Source organism: Cryptotermes secundus, unplaced genomic scaffold (genome assembly GCF_002891405.2).
Source record: "Cryptotermes secundus unplaced genomic scaffold, Csec_1.0 scaffold270, whole genome shotgun sequence".
Lineage (NCBI taxonomy): Eukaryota > Metazoa > Arthropoda > Insecta > Blattodea > Kalotermitidae > Cryptotermes > Cryptotermes secundus.
The window spans coordinates 473,386-493,920 of record NW_019742962.1 but is presented as its reverse complement, the minus strand read 5'-3'; the positions used below and the strand labels follow the sequence as shown (position 1 = coordinate 493,920).

The window sequence follows — 20,535 nt, the reverse complement described above, 5'->3', positions numbered from 1 at the left end:
AATTAATATACAAGTTGAAAAGAGTAGGGGAAAGGACAGAATCTTGTGGCACCCCTGCTTGCATTTCCCTGGGCGTTGACATTTCGCCTTCAACCGAAACCCTGAATCCATGTTGAGAAAGAAAGGACCCATTAAGTTTGGCTGAACTGTTCCAGAATTCCAATTTTGATAACTTATACAACAATCCTGAGTACCACTTGGTATCAAAAGCTTTTCGATGTCCAAGAACACCGCAGCCGTAGACATTTTGTTGTTGAAATTAAGGGTCACGTGGTCCGCCAGCCTCGTACATTGCAATGTCGTGCTGTGACGTGCACGAAAAGCAAACTGACTTGCGTTGAGCAGGCCTCTTTCTTCAAAATGTTTTTGGAGGAATTTAAAAATTACTTTTTCTAACAGTTTTCCTGTCGAGAACAGGAGGCTGATCGGACGTAAATTTTGAGGTAATTCCGGGTCTTTACCGCGTTTGGGTACAGTTATTACTTTTGCTTCCTTCCAAGTAGTTCGAAAATGAGAAAGCCGAAAACAATGATTGAATAAATGGGTTAGATGAACCAATGGTCGCCTTGGTAAGTGCCTGGGGCATTCATTTGGGATGCCGTCAATTCCGCAGGCCTTTCTATATTTCAGGATTTTTATTAATTTCTGTACGTCACATGCTCTGATCCTTTGAGGGGGGTTGTCTCGTCTACGGTTTGCAGCAGAGATTGAACTCTAGCCTCCACCCGCCGTTCATGGTTATCGTCGCACAGATCGTGCGGCGTGAACTGAATTTCCAGACAGTCGGCAGTTGCGTTGGCTTTTTCGGAAGGATGAAATTTAAGGCCAGAAGAACCATGAATAGCAGTTGGTGCCCTTGGTCCGTCTCTCTTTAAGAGAGATTTCGCAATGGGCCACATACCCTGTGGTGTAACCTATTTTTGTTCCCCACCGTTCAAGTGCCTTTTTACGAGACATTCGTCTGATTTATTTGGTGACCTAATTGACTGCCGTTTTACACGCTGGATCCCTGGTTTCTTGCCACAATTTTCGTAGCCTCTGCTTATGTTTTATCAAAGGATCTAGACTAGGAAAATCGTTTATGTCCGAAAGTGTAACTTTACTTGTCGGCAGCCTATATACCGAAACAATAGAGGATGCAAAGTAGCGTGCCGCTTTATCGGCTTCTACCCCCGACTTAATTTCTAGTTTAGGTGATATTAATTCAGAGGCGAGGCTTTGAAACCGCTCCCAATCTGTAAATTTCTCAACAGGTTCCGAAAGATTCCTAATCTTAACGTGATCCAGTATGTGGAATACTATTGGTAGGTGATCTGAATCCAAAATGTCAGAGACGATGACATCCGACACTCTGATATTTTTGTGAACCACAATGTCCAGCACGTCACCATTTCCCGCAGGGGAATAATGAGTGGGGCACTGTGGTGCTGAAATTTCGTAATCACTCATATCAAATAAATCAACGAGTTTCAAGCCTGAGGGGTTTGAAACCCTGCTATTCCAAAATGGGTGCTTGGCATTCAAATCACCTGACAAAATAGACTTACGTCTAAAGCTTAAGAGCTCATTGATGTCAGCATCACTCCAGGATTTGCCTGGGGATTTATAAACAGCTGCAAGCAGTACTTCGCTGTTACCAGTTGCTATGCAGACCCCTGTCGCTTCTACTGAAACAAGGGGTGGTAGGTCTACATGGTTATGGGGAATGCCTTTTCTTACTGCAACGGCAGTTCCGCTCTTTCTGCCCGAGTGGCGGTCGATTCTATAAAACTGTTAATTTGGAATAAAGAACCTCTCATGAGGTTTTAGATGTATCTCTGAAAACAGTTCCACATCTACATGTAGGTCTTGCAGCTGTTTACTGAGCTCATAGTGCTGCCTCCCAATGCCGTTTGCATTGAGGGGCCTATGAACTCCGGTGGCCATTTTGTTTCATAAAGCTTAGAACAATTTTAGTTATGGCCATTATTTTGTCCTCCTCAGACACTGCACCACTGACCTCTGTCATAATCTGCTGCACTACAGTCACTACTCTCAACATATTGTCGAGAGTTTGACCGTTTATATGAGTAGCCTGAACTGACTGACCTGTTTCTTTCTGCAGTGCAGTGGCCGGTACAACCTGCTTCCTTGTTGTGGGTGTAGCCACCAGAACATTGCTTTCCTGAGGGCGCTGTTACTGCTCTGCTGTACTGCCTCGGAGTGCCGCAGCGAAGGAGACACCTGTAGTGACGGTTGTTGAAGAGAACACCCTCCCTGTGGTAGTTTTGGACGTTCTGTGAGCCTTCCTTTTTTGTTGCTCCTCCTTGGCATGTTTGAAACCCCGATAATTGGCGGGATGTGGCTTTTCTCCCTCTTCCAATCGGCAGTTGCAGCATACTGGGGTGGAGGCAGAGTTCTCCTTTTCTGGGCACTCCTTGTGTAAGTGGCCACCTCCGCACCACAAACAACGTGGGGGGCTGTTTGCAGTTAGCCCAAATGTGGCCAAACTGTTGACAGTTGTAACACTGTGTAAGCCCGTTTTGCGCTTTGTAGGCCTCTACCCTGATGGCAATGTGGCAGAGGTTGGTTAACCGGAAGAGCTCTTGGGACTTTTCCTCCTTGGGAGGGTCACTAGGAACAGTGGAAGATTGATGGTCCTTGCTCGTTCCGGAGGCGTCTGACGACTGGTTGTCATTTGTTTGATGTTAATAACGTCAAAACCCAGACTCACCAGACCGTCAGAGATATCCTCCGCTGGAGTATTTTGCGGGAGTTGACGGATGACAGCTTTAATGGGTTTTTTTGGGTAGAAGGAAAAGTAGGCAAGATTGCTATCCTCAAGGAATTTCTTTATGGATGAAAAGTCCGCCATTTCTTTTGTGACAATTCTGGTCCCACTCCTGGTGTTGCGGAACTCAAAACTGCCATTAACAATGCCTTTGATATTCCTCTGCAACTGTATCAGGTTAGTTGCAGAGGTTAGGACAATGGGACGAGGCCTACTTGACCTGCTGCAAGATGGCTGCTGCTCTTCCTTCTCGGTTGTCTCCTCCGCGACGTCCATTTCCGTTGTCCTGAGGAGCGCAAAAAAGTTCCTTGTTGGTACTTCAACCTGGGATTTTATTCTTGGGTCCCTCGGGTTCTGATGATTGCGAGCTCTGGGCTCCGCTTTTATACCATGCTTTCAGGGTGGAGCTTAAGCTTGCAGTTGCGATTGTGAGCACCAACTGACTAGCACACGTGATGGTCTACAGGTGGGCTGGACATCGATTGCTGTATAAAAAGGAGTGGTGGCAGCAACATGTGGAAATGTGATATTGACTAGGAGTGAGTGCTGTCTGTTAGACAGGCGAAACTGCGTATTAGTATGTGAGATGTAGCCACACATGTTTTATTCACTTACTCTTATAAAACAGTTCTGTTCCATTTCTGTTTCTTCTGATATCAGTTTTCTAACGCTGCTGCTGCTGCTGCTACACATAGGCATGCAGAACCTGTGGATGAAGCCGCCGCAACTCCCTGTTGGGTCTTGTCAAATGTCAAGAGATATGAACCCTGGTACAAAATCCGTATAATATAGTATAAACGTGACAGATACTGAGCTGCATAACCTTACCTGCTAATCCGGTGACATCCATTTTTGGCAGATTTCGAGCCTTGAGTACAACTACTGTAAGTCTGTTTGCTGCAGGCTGCCAGCACAATGATACCAAAAGTTCACCACGGCCCTGTGCTCGGATCTGTAATAATCACATAGATTTCTACTATATGAAACTGTTATTATATTATGTGTGATTTATAAAAAATAGACAATATTATGGAAATCACTTAGGTAGTTCAAGCTTCAAATTCCATGTCTTCTTCCTTTTATTCTTCAGGTGAATCAAAATTACTTTATTTCTTGGTATTTGTGAAAAAACAAGGAATATGTTTAGTTTTCATTTTGTGCCTCCTGTTGTGTTATTATATACAATTCTTTATTGGAGCCTGTCACAACACAATAACATAACGTTATGTTGTGTTGCGAGGGACTCCAATAAAGAATTGTATATAATAACACAACAGGATGTACGAAATGAAAATTATAAATGCTAGTCAAGCAAGCAGCATTTATAAATACATGAACGCTAAGCTAAAACTATTGAACACAACACTAATATATATTTTAATTAGGAATGCTTAGCTGAAAACTTGACACAACTCTTATGTTGTGGTGTTGCGACGGACTCCAATAATGAATTGGACATGTTTAGGATTGGTTACCATTAAAAGAAAGTTTATCCTGTAGATCCCTCTTTGACATATATGAGGACCATAAATAATACTTTTGAGGGTTGCAGCATTCCTTAAAAGCACAGAGTTTATAATGTCCCATATTCGGGGTTCCGTGACTAATAATTGAGGGTCTCTGGATTGGATGATTGGATTTACTGGCACTTCCTTACAATTACAATAAATTATACCACCTCACAGTCAATGACCTGCTCATTCCTCACTGGACTATGAGGGTTTTCTCTTCCACTGTGACTGACTTGGTTCTGATTTGCTTCTTCAGATTCGGTTGTCTGCTGGTTAACACTCCACAGCTGAACACTGAACTCTCTTATGACTGAATCATTCAACTCCTTTACGAATCAATCAATCATTCTTCTCTGCATGGCTCCATATGTAGCCCAGCGGTAACCATGGAAATATCTGTTGTCTGTCTCTTGTCCTGCAAACGCGCCTTGTACTGAATTGATCTATGGNGAATCATTCAACTCCTTTACGAATCAATCAATCATTCTTCTCTGCACGGCTCCATATGTAGCCTAGCAGTAACCATGGAAAATATCTGTTGTCTGTCTCTTGTCCTTCAAACACGCCTTGTTCTGAATTGATCTATGAGGATGTACCTTCATGGCAACGTATATCAATTCTGTGTCTATTCGTTGCAGCGAAAATATGATAACCGAACCGTTGCCCAGCAATGGTCATATTCATTACAATTACTTAGTACCCCAAATAGTGGAGGAAGTAACTCTGTAATGACCAACAAGTAGATTATGTGGTGGTCCAGACTTTCTGTTTGCTCAAAGAATTCAAGATATTCCTCAGCATTTAAGGAAATCAAAAGTTTATTACATTCATTGTTTCCATTCCTATATAAAGTAATATCTATTGTTATTTGGGGGAAGTTATTATCTCATTTATAACCATTTATCGTCTTGGTATCAGTTCTTTGTAAACTCACTACCTCACTGTAATGTCATTCCACTGTCTTCTTCTGGCATCTTCCCTCTGCCTTCACTTTACACATGATTCAAAGCATGTGCTTATGCGTGTCTGTTTCACTCTGCACTGGATGCTTGTCAGCACTGTGCTGGCCTCAAATGTTCACTATCCTGCACTCAGCTGGACTCAACGACTGTCCTCTCTAGGCTTTGCAGCTGTGGTTTTATATATGTTACAACTTGGGTGCCAATGCAAGGGAAATGACCCTTTGCATCTCTGAAGAGGCCCAGAAGAAGAGGGTCTAGGGTATAAATGTTTTGAAAGGTGTGCAGAGGCCAGGTGACTCCTTCACTGCTTGCTCAGCTCCCATGACAGTAATAAATAATTTAACTTTAAATTCTGATGAAATATGGTCCTTCACACAATTTCTTTAGAAAATGTATAAATAAATTGGCATATAAATCAACATAGAAAGTACTAAGTACATAAAAATTGAAAAAAAAGAATTGGAAAAGACCTAAAATACATGTAGAAATTAAAGTACCTGGGAACAACAGGATAAATACAAGTTCACAATGATATTAAAAACAATAAATTCAGAGAAATTTTGACACTTTGTAGTTCAGAAACCTCTACCATTAGGACTTGAAAAATTATGACAAAACTGAGAATTTATGATACCCTAAAGATTTTGGAAAAGAATACTTTTCATGATTCAGCATAAAAAAAATATTCTAATATAACAGTATTAATTTATGTTAATTATTTTCATCATTGGGAATAAGAAAGAGTTTATAGGCTATACAATATAATATTTTTACAATTTGGAATCATCAGTTTAACATACAGTAAAACCCTCATTCAGAAGTCCTTTGGGAACATCTGAACACTAAACCGGGGAAAATCTTAAATAAAGGAAATTTAATATTGATATTTTTTACTTCAGATCACTGAAGTTGAACATTACTTATGGAAAAACGTCAAATTTGTGAATCTTAAATGCAGGTTCCACCTTATAGTAAAGCCTATATTTATTAGTAAATGTTTTACAGAATATAAACTGCATTTATAGAAACGGTTTTGAAATACATAAACAGAAGAAATACAAAGTGATCCAGACATCTAAGAAGAATATGGTCTTCTGTCTTGTCATGATGTGCAGTTCAGAAAGAGCCCAATGTTTTGGAGGAGTAGATTATTTTTTCCAAAGTGCACACCATTACAACCCTGAAAAGACTGCACTCCTCATAGTTACCACTATGAGAACCTGAAATCCACCTCATGACATCTAAGTTTCTTCAAACAATCACCTACATGATGAGGATACCAGGATCTCTAAATTAATATTTTCTTATGAACTTCAGTGATATTTCTGAGCATAATTTTAACAAATACCTAATTCTCACTGCATTTAATTTGCCAAATATAATATCAGAGTTCTGCAATACCACTGTGTCTGTAAATGATACCAGCAAGAATGGCCCCACTGGACGTAAGACTGAATGAGGAGCAGAACTATTTGTACGTGACAGTGAAGAGAAAAATCAAAACTGCCCTTCCCAAGAACAAAATGCTGGTGATGCAGTCTCTAGTCCATAATTTTATTCACTGCGTTATCACAGCCCATACTTCTGTGAAGAAATGAAGTTTAAGGAAATTTCAGGGTTTGACTATGGCTCATGTGCTGGGATTCATCTCCCAAGTACTACAAATAAAATGTTCCCACAGTTAATCCTTTCACTGATCCACTTTAAGATATCATATTCCTTGAGGGACAGACTGAAATCACAATCTAACTTAATACGCACAATATGAACTTGGAAACTTCTGGGAAGACAACTTAATAGAATAAGCATGATAATTACATTATAGAGCTGCCTCTTCTCTGCAAAGGTCAGCACTGTAATATCAAATGATAACATTGTAATACAAGTGACACTTTGTTGTTTATTGCTGCCATAATTTTACGAGATTATTCTGGTTTCTATGGAATCAACAGAGTGACAGACATACAGACAAACAAAAAGCAAGCAAACAAACAAACAAAAGCAAACATAAAAATAAACGTTATTACAAACACTAGCTTAGAATTATTATATACATGCTATGTGACGCCAGTGTAACATTAGCCATTCTAGCAGATCTGAAATGTTAATTAAGTATCAACATATTTTATTTATTTATTCATATATTTCATTTCATTCATTCGTTTACATGGATCAGCAAATGTGTTAACTTCTCACAGCAGTTTGCTTAATCATTGCATTACTTCAACTATACAACCTTGGTTTGATTGATTTTCCAGCAACTTTGCTGCTGCTTCAGCAAAATCAAAAGCATAAAGTTGTCCACATTCTGCCTCATATGCCTCTTTGCATATAGCAGTGAGGTAAAATGGTAAATCCAGTGGTGTATCTGAAAAATTATATTTCATTTTCATGTGGAGAACTAATCTCCACAGACACTGACGTGAATGACCTTGCTGAGTTGTACAGTTTCATGTGTTCTCTGTAGTTATTCTCCACTTATATCCCTTGTAAGCAGCTCTCATAGTACAGCCTTTAAATGCTGTCAATTTCTACTAACCTCATCCAACTGGTCAGGTGTGGAAACATACATAAAGACTTTATACATTTAGATATACATGCCTTTATGGTAAGGTAAGGAAACATGGATATTTTTATGTCTGCTTGATTAGCACTGGCAAAAGTTTTTCCAGTATTTAACAAATGCAATGTTGAACATTTCAGGGCCCATTTCATGGACAAAAATCCTTGGTTATAAATCTGTAACAGAAATACTCTGAACTTTGAAAAAAAGAATATTTTGAATTATGTTTTTCCTAGACTGCACAGCCATGAAGCAAACTTTTGAGGTATGAGTCAGTGGAATCTTATGGAAAGGGTGTCCAAATTTACCACCTTAGTCCATGCTTGTAAAAAGAACCTGTGTAGATAAATATTTTGATTTCTTGTAGTTGTATTCTGATCTATAAGTATGAAGGTTTTGTGGCAATTGGGTGGTATAACACTGGAGGAAAAATTAATATTTCAACAACAGGATTAAATTGATGCACACCGTCTTTGGTCTTGGTAAAGGAATATCACTTTTGGCTGGCTGCTGTCATTAGCAATAACAGTATTAATACAGGTCTTCAACAGAAAGTAATTTGGAAGTGGTACGCTGGTTACCTTGAGGCTCCTAGGATGTATCTCACGACAAAGAGTTAGGTTCTGGTTTTCAGCCTGTGAAAGATCAACAGTACCCAAACAGCAGAACACTTCCCCAATGATGTCATCTCGGGAGTAGCGATCAAAACTCAGAACCACAAAGTGCAACGTGATACTCTGTACAGACAAACAAGGAATTCAAAATAAATTCGGACATTATAGGGAAGTGATCTTCCCAACTGTGGTCATCTGCCATCTAACAGTCTTGTACATGGATAATGATGTTTCTTAGGAACATGCTAACTTAAACTTCCGGGTTCATGTATGCAGAATCAGAAGCTGATTGGATTTTCAATGCAGTCACACAGGATGTGGTTGTTTAAATCCACCATGTTATCATTCCTACTTCCCCAACCAGATGTAATCCCCTCTCTTCACTCCCTAGATCTAGGCAACAACCTTTCTTACAACCTCCTTATATAGCCTAATCACAAATGCACCCTGAAAATAAAGGCAGCAGGTTCCCCTGAAATAGTGATATCCACTTATAAGTTTGCAGTGCGTCACAACCCAGAAGACCACAGTGTGAACAAATTTAATGGAAATTCTCTTAAACTTACATCATTATTGCAGCACAGAAATGCCTCTGTTGGGTCACTGGCAGAGCCAGTGTTGCAAAAGCTTATGAGTTTTGAACTTACTCATATTCCAAGACATTCCTTATAGAGTATTTACAATGGGAGTAGATCCATTATTAACCAAAATCTATATGAGGGAAAATTAAAAACAATCCAATTTCACCTCAAAGTTGATGTTGGCACCACTGAAAAAAAGATGGAAGATATTGTACAAACAACATCAACTTTCTTCCATCTTTAAGTTAATATTCATTTTTAAGAATGATAATGTGACAATATTGGCATGTGATAATGATCACATATATATGGATCAGATTGGTAATTGTATTTCTTGCACAATGAATCTTCTTCTTTTCAAATTCTGCAGAGTATACAAGTATGCACCATCATTTTGTATCTGTGTTGTCACTCTTGCTTATTTGGTCTGTCATCACAGGTATGTTGCTTGGCTTTGCACTCTGATAATGGGAAATATTTTGTTCCATCATGTCAGGTAAATTGCTTTTGGCCTTCACCAGCACAGTCATTCTTGCTTTCAGGTTCCATCCATCCGTCCATCTTGCATAATTTAGTTATGTAATCACACACATAAGGAATTTTGAAAGCCACGGGTGCCTGATGTTGCCTAGAAATGGACGCCTCTGTTATAGTTTTCCAACCCAAAAATTCTGAATTTTGGGCATCATATCACATTACTTATCAGCATGTATGACACATAGCATGATCAGCCAATTCCCTTGAACTATTTTTGGACTTTACAGAATTACTACACTCACTGAAATCAAGAATAGTGGAGCTATGCTTCTATTCCCCTACAGGTCTTCATGGTGTGATGCCTAATTATTTAAGCATAAGGACAATTTTCCCCAAATAACTTTTAAGTGAGAACATTTAGTTTCTAAGAAACCAATTACGTAGCTCTGAAAGTTTTATACCATCGGGAGAAAACACGTCACTGTCATAAATATTGGTGGTCATGAACCATTAACAGTGAAAGTGGATTGGAGAACAGAAGTATTTAGTTAACATGTATGTTAATGGCACTGATTGTGCAAGTACTCATGCACGTTGGTTACGCCACATAATCATTTAAGAATTATATACATATTTCATAGACTGCTTCCCATTATGGGCTCCAGATCTACCTACAATTTATTGCTGTTGCAAGGGTGCAAAAGTCCACATCAGAGGTAGCAGTCAGTGCCTATACCATTCGATGACATGGGACTACCATTCCCCATATTCACAACGTTTCATTTTGCCAGACTGGAGAAATGGGAAAGACAAAAGAAAATGTCAGCACTTTTTCTAGATAGTTTCAGTTGCAGTCTGTTAGAGATGTCTAGAACTTTAGTTTCAAAACAAAATATTCCATAACTCATATAGAGAATGAAAGAAGGAAGGACAGAAGATATGCTTTCATGAATTATAAATAATTATATCCTGAACCCTTCCATTACAATGATTTCCAAACAACACCCATACCAAATTAAATACTGTCACATGTATCAGTGACTACAGACAGATTTGATTGGTAACTGGATTTATTAAAGTTTTACAACTCATAACTACAAGTAAGGACTATGCTCTCACCGTTCTACACAGTTCACAAAACGCTATCAGTCTGTTACAGTCTTCAGTAGCCATTCCTTGGTAGTGTTCCCAACAGCGAACTTTCCCTTTCCTCCAGGTTCCCGAACTGTCCCCAGTCTCAGTTAATAGCTTCTCACAGCAGCAGCTCATAAAAATTGAACCCCAGTGGTTATCTAACTCATGAAATCACCAAGAAAAAGAGTGACTGCATGCAGACTCTCTCTTGACTGACTCACTCTCTCCACTAACTTGTCCTGCTTATATCATCTCGGCACGAACAGCATATAAAACACCGCTCCTCTGTTGCAATTCAACTGTAGCCGTGGAATTGTTGCCTTCATGTCTGTTGGAGTAGCTGTTACTTAGATACGGCTGTTGTACAGTTGCTAATTTCACGGTCATTGACTAGCAACGTGTCTACATGCTACATTGCGCCCTCCTTAAGGCTATTCATCCCAAATAGCCTACAGGCTTACCAACTTTTCTTTTTTTTTCTGAGGGCTGAGTTTGTGACATCNCTAATTTCACGGTCATTGACTAGCAACGTGTCTACATGCTACATTGTGCCCTCCTTAAGGCTATTCATCCCAAATAGCCTACAGGCTTACCATCTTTTTTTTTTTTTCTGAGGGCTGAGTTTGTGACATTTGTGATTGGCCTTGTCTTCTCTTCCCGTTGTTCGGTTCTCACGGTGATAATTCTACAACTGTTCCCGCTGCTCCCTTCGTACCGAGCGGTTCCCACATAAGGTGCGAGCCTGTCCGTGTTTACCTCTATCATCCTAGATATGGTGTGCCACTGGCTCCTGTAAACCACAACGTTTACCCGCATGACTACCCTGTATTGACCCCCCCCAAGAGGACTGAGAAACTTGAATGTCTTTCGTTTCATGTGGGTGGGTCGATAGAGCCACACGCTGTCGCCCTCGTTGTAGCTCGCGCAGTTGGCCAGTCTATCATAACGAGTTTTCGTCTGGTCGTTGGCCAGCTTCAGGTGTTGGCGGCCATAACTGTGTATTTCGTGTAGATGATCCATTACATTAGCAGCTTGATTGTTCCTCGTCTGGAGGGTGCCTCAAAGAGCAGGTCGCAAAGCAGTCGGAGTTCTCTTCTGAACACTAGCCTATCCAGCATAAAGCCCGTAGTGTTGTAAGTGGATGCAAGAAGGAAGCTGGATCTTGCGTCCCAATCCCTCTGGTGCGATGTGACGTCTTTTCATAGGTTCTCTTTGGCCGTTTAAGGTAGCGCTTGACCATGCTTTCCTATTGCGTGTGCAGGAGTATGGTGCGAGTCTTGCTTCTTCCCAGGTTTTACAAAACCTCCTCTATAGACGGAGACTGAAGTTATGGCCTTGGTAACCGTGTAGTTCCCGCGATTCTCCATAGCGGCAGAAGAAGTTGGCAGCTAGTTGCACAGGTGTCGCACTGCCGGCATTATTTATCAATACAATTCCTTGCCTGGAGTCAAACTACACTTCCGTACACAAACTGTACTTCTGCCGGAATATATCCAGGATCTTGTTCACACCCAAGTGACCTCCTGACTGTCCATCATATAGTATGGTTGGCACGTCCTTCAGTCTTCTCCGAGTGAGAATTATCTGGGCTGTTTTTGACTGTGCGTAGGCGGATTCACAGTCGAACTTTAGTATGCCATTTCTCACGGCAAGGTATATCCATTTGATCCAGGGGCTTTAGTACATGGGGCTGTGGTCAACGATGTTTTTCCATTCTGGGGGCTATCCGGTCTTTCATTCCCCCAAAACGGGCCCTATGCTCTGGTCGTTCAGTTGTTCCCTCGTCACAGCGACTGAATCCCAGCTGGTTGCAGCTACAGCCGCAACAGTTCATATTGCTTGACTTCTGCCCTCGCCTCTACTTGGTGACTCTTGAGTACTTTCTTCTCGGCGGGGTCGTCAGGAAAGGGCATCGGCATTGTTGTTTTTTCGGCTTTGACGGTGCTCAGAATTGAAGATCTTTTGGAGGCGCTGAATCCATTGGGCGGGTTTTTCCTCCAGGTTCTTAAAACTCATGTGCCGGGTTAATGTGGAGTGGTCAGTGCACATGTGGAATTGTTGTCAGTAGATGTACTAAAGGAAATGTTCTAATGTCCTCACGAATGTAAGTATTTACCGTCGGGTGACGCAATAATATTGCGGCTTTGCTCAGCATTTTACTGTAATAGGCTATTACTCACTTCTGTTCATCCTCTACTTGTGACAGCATTCCTCCAACCTCCACATTAGACGCATCTGCGTCAACGACTAACCTCTCCTTGGCTGCAGGTAAGCAAGAATAGGGGCAGTACAGAGGGCTTCCTTTAGTGTTCGGATGACGACCCGACTTCTAGAGTACACTGGAAGCCTAGCTCCTTCTACTTCTTGAATTTCTTTAGTGGGTTTGCAATGTTGGCGAAACCAGAAATAAGTGTAATAAGTGCATAAAGCCAGGAAGCTTCTAATTTCGTGTTTATTCTTCAAGGTGAGTCATTCCTGTATGGCTTTCAGCTTCTAGAGCTCGGCGGTTAACCCCTCAGGTGACACAATATACCCGAGGTATGGTATTTCTTTCTGAAATATGTGGCATTTCTCCAGATTGAGTTTCAGGCGGGCTACTCGGAACCGCTGGAACGCTTTCCACAGGTTGATCAGGTGCTCTCGAAACATGCATCCAATCACGAACATGTCGCCCAAGTACACAAGATATGACTCGTAAGTGAGGCCTCTTACAACTGTCTCCATTAGCCGCTCTAACGTCTCTGCAGCGTTGCAGAAGTCAAAGGGCATGACTGTGAACTGCCATAGCCCATGACCCTTCGAGAAAGCAGTCTTCTCCTTATCGTCCGGATGCAGATCAATTTGCCAATAAACACTCTTCTGGTCAAGAGTGGAGAACTATTTGGCTCCAGCCAACGAATTCAAAATGTTGTCAATCCTGGGCAGTGGGAAACAGTGACACTGTTCAGTTTCCTATAGTTTATGCAGATGCGCAGGTCCCCATTCTTCTTCAGGACGGAATGACGGGGGATGACCGGTGGCTGTCTCAATCTTCCGATTAGCCCACGTCCTTGTATGTCTTTAAGGATCTCGTCTATTTCGGCCTGTTTTGGTAGGGAAAGCCTCCTCAGAGTGTTGGCAAATCGGTCGGGCCTCTCCCGTATTTATACTGTGGTACATTCTGTCGGTCCGTCCGTAGTTATCGCTCTTCATAGCAAATATGTCTGCGTACTCAGTAAGGTGTTCTTCCAAATCTTTGGATTCCACGTCACTCAAATCTGGCCTCACTGCTGCCATCGCATCCTGAAACTTCATTGTACTGCCTTTGACCTGTGGTTTTTCAACATTGGGCTGGGTCACCAGCTTGACTGACTCATAGTGTGCCAGGGGGCATCTTCTGTGAGCTTCTGTTCGCGACGGGTAGCCATCAGGACCATCATGGGTACCCCCGGGCGGTCTCAGGCCACAGTCCTGGCTATATAGAGTCCTTCAGGTGCGTGGGCCTCCGGGCTTGGTTCTACCAGGCCATTTTTCACTTCAAGAGAACTCCAATTGTGCTTTGAACTTTGGCCTAAAAATTTTGAGTCCCTCGAGGGAATCGTCCCTGACTTGGCATTGAGTTCTAACTTCGCAGTATCTACTACGGTCTTCTTTGTCCCCACCTCAGCTTGAGTTTCCTGGATCCTGTGGTCGTGGGACACCGGAACGTCTTCTACCTGATGATTCATGGAATCTTCCACCTCGGCCCGGATGGAGCTTATTGTGGCCCTCATTTCCTCTTCGCCACTCCCCACCGTTGCCTCCAACTTTTCTTGATTTTTGTTCTTCTTGGCTTTCACTTCTTCTTGAATGGCCACTTACCTGGCTAGGTAGATATAAATCCGGGATAGAAGAATACCTCGAAGGACTCAAAATGCTCGTTATTCGCCTCTACCTTGGCTTTCCATCCCTGCAGTAATTTAATTTCCTTAAATTTCCTTCTTTAATTTCCTTTAGTTAGCGCCCACCGTGGCTTCGTTGGTTCTTATTTCGGCCAGCAGGTGTGCTATTATTTGTTCCGTCTCCATAGTATGGCAATACGAGTATCTACTGCAATGTCAACCCCAACTAGCTGATCAATCAAATCCTACTTCTTACCCAAGTTTTCACATGTATGAACGACTACAGTCGGGGTTTTGATTGGTAATTGGATTTATTGAAATCTCACAACTCCTAACTACAAGTAAGGAATTTGCTCTCGCTGTTCTACATACTTGACACATCACTACAGGACACAATAGATCTTCTCAGTCTGTTACAGTCTTCATCATCCATTGCTTGATAGTGACTTCCAACGGCGAACCTACCCTTCCTCTAGGTTCCCGAACTGTCCCCGGCCTCAGCTACAAGCTTCTCACAGCAACAGCTCACAAGACTGAGCCCCAGCGGTTATCTAAGTAACGCACTAGTTCACCAACCCACTGACTCACTGTTTGCAAACTCTCTCTCGACTGACTCACTCTCTCCACTAAATTCCTTTACTTATAACATTTCAGGACGGACCGTTTAGAAAACACCGCTCCTCTGTTGTAGTGCAAAGGTTGCGTTAGTGCCTTAGAAACGGCTGTTGTATAGCTGCTTATTTCGCGGTCATCGCCTAGTAACGGGTCCTCATGTCACAATATGTTCTAAAAAGATACTGCGTTACCAGTAGGATTCATAAATGATGATGATGAATGTGGATGATGATGATGATGATAACAACAACAATAAATAAATAACAATTTTGCGAGTGATGACAATTTTGAGGGGAACTGATTTGCATTTTCAAATTTCTCTTATGGAAATAATCCACAGGGCTAAAGATATCCACCTGCCTGCTCATCTGAGAAGAGTGGAAGCTGAAGTTTTAATTTAATTAATTCGCTTAGTGGGGGGTGGAGACCAGCTGGGTTCATTCGGCACGGCGGCCACTGATTGCCCTATTGTACCTGCCCCGGGTGATTATGATGATGAAGAATTTGGTGGGATCAAGATTGGCAGGGGAAATGGAAATACTCGAAGTAAACCCGCCCCAGCGCCACTTTGTCCACCACAATCCCACTTGACCAGACCTGGGATCACACACGGGCCGGCTTCCCACCGCGGCGGCCCGGGTTCGGTCAAGTGAGATTTGTGGTGGACAAAGTGGCGCTGGGGCGGGTTTTCTCCGAGTACTTCGGTTTCCCCTGCCAATCTCCATTCCACCTATTACTCCACAATCAACCTCACCTATCATCTGGGGCTGGTACAAAAGGCCAGAAGTGGTCGCAGTACAAGGGACGTAGTCCCACCTCACTAGCAAAAAGAAACCGCTTGAGCTATGGCGCGGCCTTAAGCTGAAGTTGAGAAACAGATTTTTTTTTAATTCATTTATTAATATTTTCTTCCGGTATATTTTTATATTTATAACTAGCATGTGTATGAGGGTCTTTGTTAACACAATCGATGTGTTAAACGTTGAGATGCCCAGAAAGGTTTTACAGCAAAATGCAGTTACAGCGGTGTGGATAGCCATGGCTACTCTTCTGGAAAAGTGTCTGGAAAGCATAATTTTTTCTAACTTGTGAACAGAGTCAGCACTTCTTGACCCCCTGATAACTCTCCATCCTCAGTATTCAGTACCAGCTTCTAAGTCCATTAAATATATACATGCCTGCAGCTGGTTGAAGTTGATACCATAGAAAGTGAAGTCTTCATCATATACAGGGTTGCATGTCTTGCGTAGCACACGGGTCTTCACTTTGTGCTGCTTGTCAGGTAAGAGCTGGAGCTTCACATATGGATCGCTGCTACCCAAGTTTGGGTCCTTGGCTGGTAGATCACGACATTTCACCACACTCACTACTAGTGCATTCTTTTCGTTCTTGTACCTATAACAAATTTACCAGTTATTTGGTTTATTTCATTACATTGCAAGGATCTGTGTCACATATAAGTGGGTCATTACGGCTTACTAGTTTTTAATATATGTGCCTATTTTCACTGGGTCTGCTCTTCTTTTTACTACTACTATTACTATTTTCGTTACCACATTTACTCTTCTCTTCAATCAGGTTCTGATGTTATATTTCAATTCCCTCCTGACTGTAAAGGAGGACGGTTCCTTACTAACTTATTCCCACTCATACACAATTTAAGTATTTGTTTCCCAGTTATTTTTAACTCCACATTTGCCCAGTTTATTATTTTCTTACATGCTAATTCTTATTTATATTCAACCAGTCACCACATACAAATTTTTCTTTCCACAATTTTAATTCCAAATATTATTGTAGTATTCAGCATCCTCCTACCCCCAGTACAGGACATATTCTTTTTCAAATCACTTGCTAGTCTCTCTTAATTTCGAAGTCTCTGCTTTCAGACACATTATACCACTGTTCTGATTTCTTGTGCAATCAGCATGTAATTCCTACTACAGCCCAATTGTCTTACTCATTAAAATACCATTAGTTCTTCTCACTCACTCGCTCACTCATGGAGCTGGGCCCTTCTTGAGAAGCTGCCAATTGTGCAGGTACTCAAAAATTTCACAGCATTTTAAAGAACCTGAAGGTTCATTATCATGTTCACAAGAGCCCTCCACTGGTCCATATCCTGAGCCAGATAAATCCAATGAATATCATCTCATTCTATCTCTCTAAAATCCATTTTAATATTGTCAACCCACCTACGTCTTGGACTTCACCGTGGTCTCCTTCCTTCCTTCCGGCATTCCCCACTAATATCCTATATGCATTCCTTCTTTCCCCATTCGTGCTACATTCCCTGCCCATCTCGTCCTCCTTGACTTGATCATTCTAATTTAAATTCGAGAAGCGTACAAGTTATGAAGTTCCTCAAACTATGTTCCTTCCTTAATGTCAGAGAACAAGTTTCATACCCATACACTCGTAGAACCACAGGCAAAATTATAGATTTGTATATTCTAACTTTTATGTTTTTAAACAGCAGACCAGCATACAAAAGATTCCGGACTGAAAGATAGCAAGCATTACCCGAGTTCAACCTCCTCTTAGTTTCCTCCTGAATCAGGTTTAGATTTCTTACTGTCGTTCCCAAATATCTGAACTGTGCCACAATTTCAAAACATCTATTATCTATCTTTATGGCATGATAAAATTTTGTGTGAAGTTGACAGCAGTGATATTCTACGATAATTACTACACCCACTCCAAACTCTATGAGAATATTGTACAGTACTTCCCTTACAAACTGATCATATACTGTCCTGAAATCTACGAATAGCTGATGTACTTTCTCATTGCACTCCCATTCTTTTTCCATTATCTGACGAATGCAAAATATCTGATCTGTAGTTGATCTGTTACTTCGAAACCCACACTGATGTTCCCCAATAATTTCATCTCTGTATGGACTTAAGCTTGAGAGAAGAATAGTGGATAAAATTTTGAATGAAGTTGATAGCAGTGATATCCCCCGATAATTACTAGACCCACTACTGAAAACGACTTACTACTACCGTCTATGACTGACAAATGAAAGACCTGACCTCTCGTTAGAGAGGGCGCCACACATGGACAGAACAGTAGCTTTCAAAGAACAATCATCTGGTCATGAGCCCCATTCGGGGATCTACACCAAGACAGAGAGACTGACTGACCGTCAGTCGCAATGTGATTTTGACTTGACGATCGCATCAATCACATCAGTCACAACTACGCGTTCAGGAAGACAACAGTGCAACAGCGGGTCTAGAAGCAGCCGACTCCGTCAACGATCACCTGCGCTCATCGGGCCAGCCAGCCGCCTCGCAATCATCGGTCTGCAGCTGAGAACACCGGGATACTGGTAGGAAGAACGCCGTCAGTAGCTCGGGCTAGCCGGATATGAAGGGATTTTTCACAATTATTCAATCTGGCACGACACGCTCGGCTTTTCTGGTCGTCTGTAATATCCATTTTAACAGCAATAAACATTGTCATAGTTTTATGTGGTTGTCTCTCGGCGCCACCGGATTCGACATCCCACAACTCTATACAGGTTTTTAATATTCTTGTTCTTACTCTTCGTTGCAAGCTCATCAAATTTGTCTTTCAGTTATTCCCTCTTTTTATTCCTGAAATGCTGGCTGGTGCCACATCTTATGTTGTTCAGAGTATCCCCATTTCTTTTGCTTGGTTCCTGTAACCACTGCAGTTTGGCTTGTTTCCTTTGGTCTAATAATTCTGAGCATCCTTCATTGAACCATGGCTTATGCTTCTTCTGTTCATAGTGACCTAGACTCTCTTTGGCAAACATTTTTATATTCCCTCTCATAGTCCCTCAAGCTCTATTAATATCGGCCTGAGTGTCTAAGTTCTCCAAAACTGCGAACCTACATATTTGAAATTTCAAAACGATACTGCTCTTTACCCTCTGCCTCGTTTAATAACTTGAGATACAACCTTTCCATATGAACTATGTGCGTTGTTTTCTTACTCACTGCCAGTCTTTCCCTAATTTTCGCCACCACCAGGTAGTGGTCAGTATCGAAACCTGCTCCCCTGAATGATCTGACATCAAGTATAATTGAATGCCGCATCTTATATAACAAAATATGGTCAATTTGAGTGCGTGTCTTCCCATCAAGGTATGTCCAATTACGACGTACATTTATGAATATTACAATGTGGGAACATTGTACTTCTGACCATAAGATTTTTTGATGTGGCAAAGTTTACTACTCTAACTCCATTACCATTACTAATTTCGTGCAAATTCTCATTCCCAATCGTTGGTTTGAAAATGTCTTCCCCACCTATTTTGGCACTGAAATCTCCTAACAAAATTGTCATATGGTACTTTGGGAATTCAGCAAATACATGTTCTAGTTCTTCGCAGAACCTTCCTTTATATCATCAATTTTATCTTCTTTTGGGGCATGTACGTTCAGAACGATATCATACCAGCGATCTCTTAATATTGTCGCGTATCGGGCGTATATCGCGACAAATAAATTCTCGATGTATTCGATGTAGTGAATTTTATTTCACATTCGCACTTACAATCACCCAAATTACAGATTTACGGTTACTGCTATCTGCAGTAACACAATTAGTACACTCCAAATGCCAGAATACAACTGACTAGTTGCTGGCTAACTCGGCGGTAGCTCCAGGACTCACTGACTGACTCAGTACAACTCGACTCGGCGACTGTTACAGTACAACTCAGTACAACTGGCTGTGAATAGCCTTCGCTGCGCCCCATGTAGCCTCGATCGGACCATACGGAAAACGGCCGCTGTTACTATCGTAACGTCACCGCTGTTGACTTGCGTTGCCTAGCGACCGCGATATCCCTAGGTGACGTCACCGCGGAGGGGAGTGGCGGGGCGGGAACTCGCCTATTACCGTAGTAATGCGAGCGTTACGTTACCGCCACGTACGGCTGGGGAGGTAGGGGTCAACATGTCACAATATTATATTGNCTTAAGGCTGTTCGTCCCGAATAGCCTAACGGTGCATCCCCGTTCCTTTTCCTCGGTGGCTGTTCTTGCAGCATCTTCTTTGTGTCCTCCTACTGTTTCTCTTCTCCCCGTTGCTCTGTTCTCCAACCGCCTCATCTTCCCCGTTTTATGGTTGCTCGTCTCGAGCAGCTCCATGATAAGGCGCAAGCCGGTCGAGGTGCACAACTAACATCCTCGACCTAGGGGTCTTCTGGATTCGGTAAACCACGTCATTTATCCGGGTCACTACTTTGTAAGGACCTTCCCATGATGCTTGTAGTTTCGGCGATTTCCCTTTTCTGCGGGTTGGGCGATAGAGCCAGACTCTGTCGCCTTCGTCGTAACCTGCGGAGTTGGCCAGTTTATCGTACCGAGTTTTCATCCGGTCACTGGCAAGCTTCAGGTGTTGCCGGGCATAATTGTGGATGTCGTGCAGATGATCCACTAAGTCTGCTGCATAATCGGTTGTGGG

General features: G+C 42.0%; 1 protein-coding gene across 2 annotated transcripts in view; it reads right to left on the bottom strand.

Annotated features, from left to right (window-relative positions):
* LOC111873416 (synaptotagmin-4) overlaps window positions 1–20,535 on the bottom strand; it is a 229,807-nt gene that overhangs the window by 3,911 nt on the left and 205,361 nt on the right. For both annotated transcript variants that reach the window (XM_023868118.2, XM_033755085.1), the window contains 3 exons: window positions 16,266–16,482; window positions 8,388–8,543; window positions 3,599–3,722 (listed from right to left, as the gene is read on the bottom strand). In XM_023868118.2, coding sequence (XP_023723886.1) covers window positions 3,599–3,722; window positions 8,388–8,543; window positions 16,266–16,482 — 497 coding nt within the window. The remainder of the gene's footprint in view (window positions 1–3,598; window positions 3,723–8,387; window positions 8,544–16,265; window positions 16,483–20,535) is intronic.